We start from the raw sequence: 9,173 nt of genomic DNA, 5'->3' as shown, positions 1-9,173 counted from the left end.
TAAGCCTCCATGTTCTAACGACTAGAATAACCCTTGGCACGTATACGTACACGCAGACATAGCCAGCAGACAGGCCGTGCAAGGAGTATATGGAAATGATGGCATCTGCAGCACCGAGGAGTGGGCCGCAGATGCATGTTTTGTTGCTTTGTTCGCGAGTGGTTTGGCGCCCATCCAGCTCGTCCAGGTGAAGCCCCGACGCTTTTTGGACTCTTCCCCTCCGCTTCTCGCGCTCCGAGCAGAGGAATCACGGGCGCTGTTACTGTTGCTGTACAGGCCTTCGTCCTGCCCGGCTGCTTCACTAGCAGCATACTAGGGCTGTAGCCTGTAGCTGGGTTATGAAATGCTGCAAGAATTGTCACAACAAGTCTTATCCTGTACCCGCTATATGATTATTTTGGCACTACTGTCTGAAATTTTGAAGCAATGAAAATACAAAGGGAACTCATTTTATAATTGCAAATGGCAGAGAAATGCTTTCTTGTTCTACTAGCAAAGATTGAGATCACAAGCTTATTGTCTTCCCCTCCGGCGACCGAGACTTGGGTTTATGCTAACTAGCTCCCATTCCATGTCATTCATTGCTGGACCCCCGAATGAACTGCATGCCATCGTAGATTCGTAGTCTGAATGAGATGCAATCAGCATGCAAACCAATTCCTTTCAGAAACTGGGGCTTACAAAACCGTGAATGATGGATGGTATGGTACAGAGGAGAGGAGGAAGAACACAAGCATCAACAACGACCATTCTCTCGCCTTCACAGATCACAATTCACAACCGTCACAACCAAAGATCTCTTCACTGATGCGCCGCCGTGGAGCAGGAGGAAGAAGCGACCAGGGCAGGTATCCTCTCGATGGCCTGCAGCGCGTCCCTAATGGACGGCCTCTTGCCCGGCGCCATGGCGCAGCAGGCGGCGCCGAGCCGGAGGCAGCTCGCCACCACCTCCTCCCGGCCTTCCACCTCGCCGCGGAGCGCCGGGTCCGCCAGCCGGAGCGCCTGCGCTTGCGCCTTCCCGTCCGCCGCGCACTGGCACAGCTCCACGCCCGTCAGCGCGCGCCCGGCAACCAGCTCCAGGAGCAGCACGCCGAAGGCGTACACGTCCCACTTGGCGCTCGCCTTCGGGCTCCTCGCGGCCTCCGGCGCCCGGTAGTGCGCCGCCGTGTCGGCGCAGGCGTTAGCGCCTCCGGCGAGTGGGCTCGCCGGCGGCCCGCCCCCCGCGTGGTTGGGTGGCGGCGACAGGTCCGGGAGGCTCTTCGCCGAGCGCTTGCTCCCTAACCGACCCGCCAGCGCCGCCGCCGACGACGGCGCCGGCCTTTGCCCGCCGCCCGCGCCGCGGACCAGCCGGTCGACGCCGAGGTCGGCGAGCAGCGGCTCCATGTCCACGTCCAGCAGGATGTTGCTTGGCTTCACGTTGCCGTGCACCCACTTCTTGTCGTGCAGGTACGCGAGGCCCCTCGCGACGCCGCGCGCGATGCGCAGCCGCGCGCTCCACCCGAGCTTGATCGGCGACGACCCCGGCTTCCCTGCAGCCATCCATTAAAATGCTCGTTAGCAACATGCACGCACGACACCTTCAATGGCGTCTGGCATTGGGAGGAAGATTAGATCAGATCATCTGCGTATGTACTTTTGACGGAGAGGTTGGCGAGGTTGCCGTTGACGGCGAAGTCGTGGATGATGAGCATCTCATCGGGGCCCCAGTAGAAGCCGCGCAGCCGGAGGATGTTGCCGTGCCGCAGCCTGGCCACGGCGCGCATCTGCGCGTCCAGCTCGCTGAACCGCCGAACGCCGGCGTCGTCGCTGCCGATCCTCCGCACCGCCAGCGCCGCGCCGTCGGCCAGCACGGCCTTGTACACGATGCTGCCGCCGGACGCGCCCAGGATGTACGCCGAGGCCTTCAGCAGCGTCTCCAGCTCCAGCTCCGCGCCGCCGTCCACCGTCACCAGCACCGCCCCGTCGCCACCCTTCTTGCTCGCCGCTTCACCTCCTCCCGCCGCCTTGCTGTTCTTATCTGTGAGTGTGACACCTTCCTTGGCGGCGAAGGAGGCCGACGTGTCCGTGATCTCCTCCGTGTCGTCGCTCTCGTTGCCGGAGTTCTTGCGCAGGCAGCAGGACAGGCTCCGGCCGACGGCGTCGGGCGACTCGTCCGGCTCCGGCTTCTTGAACACGACGCCCATCCTCTGCTTCGCCGCCTCCTGACGCTGCCTCCTCTTCCTCACCTGGTACACGTACAGGACCACCACGAAGAGGACGGCGATGCCGCCCACGTCGCCAGCGGCGATGGCGACGATGGTAGCAAGCCGCATCCTGCCGCGCTGCTCGCCCGACGCCGGTCCTCCGGCGGTGGCACTGCCGGTGTCATCGCCAGGGAGCGCCTCGGTCGGGTCCCTGGGTATCGCCGCGATGGCCGGTGGCGACTTCGCGGTGCCGTTCGGGGGTTCCACGGCGGAGGATGACGTGAAGGCGCAGAGGCTGTCTAGCGGCTTCCCGCAGAGCTCGGCGTTCCCCTCGAACGCTGTGGGCCTCTGCGCCAAGAACGGCGGCACCGCCGGGATGGCGCCGGTGAGGTTGTTGTAGGACAGGTCGATTGTGACATTGGTCGGCAGGTTCGACGCCATCTCCGGCGGTATGGCGCCGGCGATGCGGTTGGACGACAGGTTGACGTACCGCAGTGCGGCGCCGCCGAAGTTCGACGGGAGCGTGCCGTTGAGAAGGTTGGCGCTGACATCGAGTATCTGAAGCGCCGGGAAACCCCCGCCGGGGAGCGCACCGGAGAAGAAGTTGTTGGCGAGCGAGACGGCCGTGAGGTTCGGGAGCAGGGTGAGGTTCTGCGGGACGGCGCCGGAGAGCGCGTTGCCTGCGAGGTTGAGCGCGCGGAGGCTGAGCAGCTGGCCGACCTGCTCCGGCAGGTCGCCTGTGATGCCGTTGCCGGCGAGCGAGAGCACTCGGAGCTCCGGCGCGCGGAGCAGCTCGGGCGGGATGGTGCCGTTGAGCGCGTTCCCGGAGAGATCGAGGTGGCGAAGGTGCTCGATGAGGCCGAGGTCCTTGGCCACTGGGCCGACGAGCTGGGCGTTGGGGAGGACGACGCTGACGACCCGCGAGTCCGGCGCGCAGACGACGCCGTTCCACGCGCAGGGCGTGGCGTCGGCGTTGCCCCAGCCGGAGAGGGAGCCGAGCGGGTCGGCGGCGAGCGAGAGCTTGAAGGAGAGGAGCAGGATGCCGTCCTGGTTCAGCGCCGAGGCGAGGCATAGCAGTTTTAGCAGCACGCCTAGTTGCAGCAGCGGCAACGAGGTGGCAGCAGTAGGGAACCGTAGAAGGAGGCGAGGTGCGCCATTGCCGGCCATGGCGGTGGAGGTGAGTGGCGAGGCGTGCTGATGCCGTAGCATGCAGCATACATGGAGGTTAAGAAGAGGAGGGGGCTTGGCAACGGCAATGGCTATGGTGGTGCTGGTTTTGCTTGGATTGGTTGAGAGGGTGGTTCAACAAAACGGTGGCAAAGCGGGGAAGGAGAAGACTTGGAGAAGATGAGGGAGTGGAGTGGAGACTGGAGACTAGCAATGGAGCAGAGGAGACTGAAGGAGAGCAATGGAGAGACCTCTACCTGCCTTTGAGGCATCAAAAGGGCCTAAAGGGAATGGGGTGAAAGAGATATATCATACTCGACTACCCGTGGTGATGGAGTAGAGGGGGATCTCTCCATGGATACGGTAGCCATGCTTGGAGCGCAAGGGCCAAGGAGAAGGGAGCAGGTTGATACAATACAGCACGCTTGGGTGCCTTTGTTTTGTCAGCTTTTGGACCCCACATGCATGATGTGGACGCATAGGTAGTAGAAAGGTCACTCTGCTGTCTGCTCTGCTCCACCTTTGGTCCTTTGACAGGGCGGGGGGTCTGTCTTTCCAGGAGAATAGAAAAAAAAAAGCAGTAAAATATATTGTTGAAACATGTATGCGTAAAGGGAATATACACTCGCAAAAGCAGTGTAAAGGGAATATACATTCACAGAAGTAGCAGGTGTTGGCTCTAGGACTAAAGTTTAGTACTTTAATCCATATGTCACGTCGAATATTTAAATATTAATTAAGAGTATTAAATATAGACTAATTACAAAACTAATTGCACAGATGGAGGCTAATTCGCGATACAAATCTATTAAGCCTAATTAATCCATGATTAGCACATATTTACTGTAGCATCACATTGTCAAATCATGGACTAATTAGAATTAATAGATTCGTCTCGCGAATTAGTCTCCATCTGTACAATTGAATTTATAATTAACCTATATTTAATATTCCCTATTAGTGTCTAAACATTCGTTGTGACAGGACTAAATTTTAGTCTATCTATCTTAACCAAACACCTTATACTCCCTCCGTCACAAAAAGAATGATTTTCTGGAATTTTTCTGACCGATTAGGTATGAATGAAAAAGATGCATGTACTTTAGTTTTGCATATAGAAAATGAGAAAATATGTTTCCATTTAATCATACATGCACGAGATTCAAATTATACATGCATAAGATTTAATTCTTTTTAACAAATCTTGAATATCAAAACATCAGTCTTTTTTGGACGGAGAGAGCATGACTCACAAAAGTTTTGTCTAGCTGTGACGATGTGTACCAACTACCAAAACTACCAAAACACTCGCAAAGGATTCTCATCCGTCAAACTTACTTATTATCTTTGATTGACTATTATTGAACTAAAAATTACACAAACTGACACCAAATTCTAGTAGTTTTATTTGGAAGCTGCATAATATATAATAATTTTATCTTTAGTGAGCCAAGCCCAGATCCATATGCATTGCAATCACGACAAGGGTAGGGATCCAAATGTAAGAATTCTCCAAGGGTACTTCAAGCTCCAAGCAATATTGGGTCAGGAGCTAGAAACGTAGACATCATTTAGATAAATCATTTTGCTTATGGTTTCAATATATAGATATAGATATATCATTTTAAATTAGTTTTCAAGCTGCAAATCTAACCTACATCTCGGAGCTGGAACTGCCTGACATGCCCTATATACCAGTTCAAATGCTAAGCCCCACTTGCTAGCATCGAGATCACCAACACTCTAGCATGCATATTTAAAAGCAGAAATATGTAATACATTTTTTAAAATTTCTAGCCAAAGTATTATTCTAGAAACCACAAAAACATTTACTTATATTTGCTGCATTTTCAGTGTAGTGCTATGGGAGTAGGAGTTAAAATGGAAATTTGTCAAGTGTCATATGCATGTTTTAATTCCTTAAATACTTTAGATTGGCGAATGATGTAATGTGCTCAATGAGGATTTGAATTACCTTTCAATTCTTCTGAATGATCGACAAGATAAGCATTCATCTTCAAAACGAATGTGTTTGTGTTTTCTGCCATTTGTTTAGAAGAAGCCATATAAATATCTATGCCCAAACTCGATCTAATGCTATTGTTGTGTTGGCCAATGGTGACATAATATGCATTTCTAGTTTTATTACTTCATACTTACAGTAAATTAATGGCGGGAACTGCACCTGTCTTGAAATGAACGTAATGTGCTTTAGAGCAAATAATAGAAGTGATTTTAGGGTCTGCTTCCAATAGCAAAATATAATAAAGTGATTTTGCCCCCATCTTTTTCTCTTGAAGCGGTTTCCCCGCCAGCTCTAAATTAACACCATCACGGACACAACATTATTCGAACACGGCACTAGGTCAGAACTGGCAAGAGTACAACTTCTGATGTCTTTGGTATTGTTAAAAATACTACTGATAAAAATATTGAAATGAGTACATGAAAGATACACCTGGGCATCATATAGCAATTGGTGCCCGAAAAATGTACACAGCCATGTACATGTATCTTCTTGAACACACGTTACACAGTTTTGGACTAACATCCATATAGAGGTAACTTTTGCCTGCCGTGAACATTAATGTGCAGAGTAGGTTTAACACCACTTCTTTTACATGTATTCACAGGGATGCTTGAATTCAGAACTCTCGATAAAAATCTAGGTAACATGACTCATGGGTCGGCTATTTTACAAAGCGCCATTTGTTTGCTTTTCCCAATAAAACGATCTAGATGCTTTGGTGGCACTGGATTGCCGTGGATTTGTACAGACAATAAACAAAACAAATAAAAATACTTGTTCAGATCCGGCTTATTTGGATCTACGAGGCTGGATCTATAATTACCCTGTCGAGCAGCGTGTATAGCAGTGATGATTGGGATTTCAGAAACAGGAACGTGTACTAAAAAGCAGAGTAAGGATTTTAGTTGCACTTTCTCAACACTTAAAATTTCCAAGCATCTTGAATTCCATTCCCCCCCGTAAATATCGCTCATAAGAATTTTCGAGAGAATATCATTTTGTACAGTATTAACTTTGGTACGTGAGCGGAGAGAGAACACAAAACAAATTGATGCAGGAGTTGATTTTTGTCATACTTTCTTGCAGAGTATAGTTTCACTGCAAATTGCGTATCTATTCGCACGATGTGCCTTGACGGCTTGACCACATTGTGGGTTCTCTGAATAATGTAGCCGTCCGGCGTGGCAGAGTGGAGCAGGCGATCGAGCAGCGGCACATGCATGTGAGAGGCACTAGCGAGTGTGGAGTTGGCCTGTGCTCTTTGTTTTGGAGCGGATAGAATACACGGGCGGCACAGCTAGCGCATCAGGCATGCAGGAGCAGGACGGAGAGGAACAAAGATACCTAAGTACTGCTACAACTGCGGTGTGCTGGATAACCAAGGATTTTATCTGCATAGCTAGGTTGAACCGTTGAAAAGCGAACTGACAGTTGCCTACGTTATGTGGCTTTAGGTTTAGCTCTAAAAGGCACCTCTTATAAAAAGAAAAGTAGGAACATCGTACTCCTTCCTTTTCTTGGTGCATTAGGACTTGGACGAGCCATTTTTTTATATTTTTTGACCAACATATTGTCAAGTTAATTTTTTGTTAGTGTATTAAAAAGTTGTATCAATATCTTTTGTATGAAATTGATTTTGCAGCAATCAGTAACATATTGTAAGAGAAACTAATGGCGCAAATATACCTTTGAAGGTTTTTTCTTCAGATAAGGATACAATAAATTATTGTAATTCAATAACATATTGCAACAACATATATAGGAATTGTTTTTTTATGTTGAAACTTATAATTGTAAAAAAAATCAAATATTCTTTTCTTTATAATAATGGGGGCAAATATGCAAAAGTTATTATATATTGTCCAACATTAGGTTTATATCGTAACAACATATATAACGAACTTTTTTCTTTAAGTTAATAACATAATGATACGATACATGGTACAGTTATTTTTAACTTAATAATGCATATAATTTACTTTCGAGAGAGTTCTTTCATATGCCTAATATTTAATATTTAATAAATTTGCCAACAGCTAAGCGTTACACCATCTCTCAGTTTTTACTGCCAGTATTGGCAAGCATCAAGTGAACCGCTACAACGTTGTCTTTACGCACAATAACGTCACTACAATGCAGCATCGTTGATGGGATAATTCAAGCAGTACGAACAGTACTAGTGATGTCTCCTTTGTCTTATGAACAAATCGGTTTGTTATTTACTTGATGGTTCCATGCGACAGGAGAAAACTGCACGGTACATAGCTGCTCGTCGCACGAATTTAGTTAGAGCAACTCCCGCTATCCAACGTACCAAGTTAAAATTTAGCTAAAATTTGGCAAGTCACTAGGAAAATCGTAGTCTAACAGAGTTGTTATCTGACTCTCCATCCCATCCGATTTGCCAAATTTTCTCTGACACTTATCAAACTTGACAAGCCAATTTGCCTCGCCAAAGTGTGGGCCCCACACGCACTACCTACCAGAACGGAGAGTGTAAAATGGAGAGACTGTTATAGTGCGAAATGAAGAGGTTGTTGGAGTGGATAGAGAGTGTATATTTTTATAGAGGAACCTAACCGTTGGGATTTTTAGAATAGGAAATGGATGAACAACTCAATATGAAGAGGAATTTTTTTGCCAACTTAAATAAAGTAAAAAATGAGTAGTCTCTTGGAGATGCTCTTGGGAGGATCAATGTGGCTTGGCAAGGGATCGGCAGTCAGTCATGAGATCATTAAAAAAAAACAGAGAGAAGCGGCCTGCTGCTGCAGGAATCTTTCCCTGGGTCCGGAGAAAGTAGGCACCTAACATGGGTCGTGCACGGCCAAATGGCCCTTTTCTATGCTGCTGCCAAACAGACAAATGACTTCTAGTCGGGCTCAATTAATAATTAGTCGCTCAGCACGGTATACCGTCACACTTTCCTGTGTGGAGTACGGGAACAGGCAGATACGTCCATTTTATCAACAATTGGAGTCATCTTGAGATAAACTATGGATGTAGGGTCATGCAAAATGATCGGGTCTCATTTCCCATTTCTTATATGCTTCCTATCAAAGAACAAGCTAGCGGTATGATAACAATTTAGCTAGCTGACTACTCTCCTGTGTCATCCTAGAGGATTAATAAAAGAAACTATAGATTGTTTTCCTGTGGTGGACCATGCATATGAATATGATCGAGTTGCATATAGTTGCACTGAATATATCTCCCTCCTACAAGAGCGATATGGTTGGGCATGGTTGTTTTTTAAGTTACCCATAAAGATTGCAAAAAATGATCAAATGACATGAAGGTATGAGTGGAATTATGATCTGGCTAAACCTAAATCCTGGGGAAAACTTCAAACGACATGAACTTCTCAGACCATGAAATTCAAAGTGATTCGTCTTTCGTTGCTCATGACCTTTTTTCCCACCTCACAGTAGATCCCTGCTTCTACATCTCTTCACACTTCATAGAACTGTATAGCTCTAATCTATAATGGTGCTAGTACGTAGTAGTATCAGGTTTCGTCATATTTCCAGAACAATTATCTTGATTGACTACGGCCACACTACCCGTTTATGATGCTGCAACAGTAGCAACTAGCAAAAGATGATGTCTGTAAAATAGCTGCATACTGCTAACATCATCGCATGTGAGCGGGGTATCCAGTGATGCTTCCTTGTGCAGACGCTGCCTGCATTTCCTCTGCATACCCGCCCGGTCTATGCTGTTACTGTTTAATTTGCATTTCTTGAGCACATAAATAACCCGCGAAAGCAGGGCTAGGATGGCCCCCGGTTTGG

General features: G+C 48.2%; 1 protein-coding gene across 1 annotated transcript; it reads right to left on the bottom strand.

Moving 5' to 3' along the window:
• Window positions 1–597: 597 nt before the first annotated feature.
• LOC101757497 (probable LRR receptor-like serine/threonine-protein kinase At4g37250) lies at window positions 598–3,803 on the bottom strand. Its single transcript, XM_012843440.2, has 2 exons — window positions 1,634–3,803; window positions 598–1,529 (listed from the first exon to the last, which is right to left on the bottom strand). The coding sequence occupies exons 1-2, from the start codon at window positions 3,390–3,392 to the stop codon at window positions 802–804; spliced, it is 2,487 nt and encodes an 828-aa protein (XP_012698894.1). The 5' UTR covers window positions 3,393–3,803; the 3' UTR covers window positions 598–801.
• Between the last annotated feature and the right edge of the window lie 5,370 nt (window positions 3,804–9,173).

This window comes from Setaria italica, chromosome II, assembly GCF_000263155.2.
Source record: "Setaria italica strain Yugu1 chromosome II, Setaria_italica_v2.0, whole genome shotgun sequence".
Lineage (NCBI taxonomy): Eukaryota > Viridiplantae > Streptophyta > Magnoliopsida > Poales > Poaceae > Setaria > Setaria italica.
The sequence above is the reverse complement of the archived record's forward strand: the minus strand, read 5'-3'. Positions and strand labels throughout refer to the sequence as shown.

Bases quoted from the DNA above. Each gene is read 5' to 3' on its own strand.
- LOC101757497 (XM_012843440.2), bottom strand. From the start codon at position 3,392: ATGCTACGGCATCAGCACGCCTCGCCACTCACCTCCACCGCCATGGCC. The intron at 1,530-1,633 runs GTACATACGCAG...GGATGGCTGCAG, and splicing joins CGCCAACCTCTCCGTCAAAA to GGAAGCCGGGGTCGTCGCCG.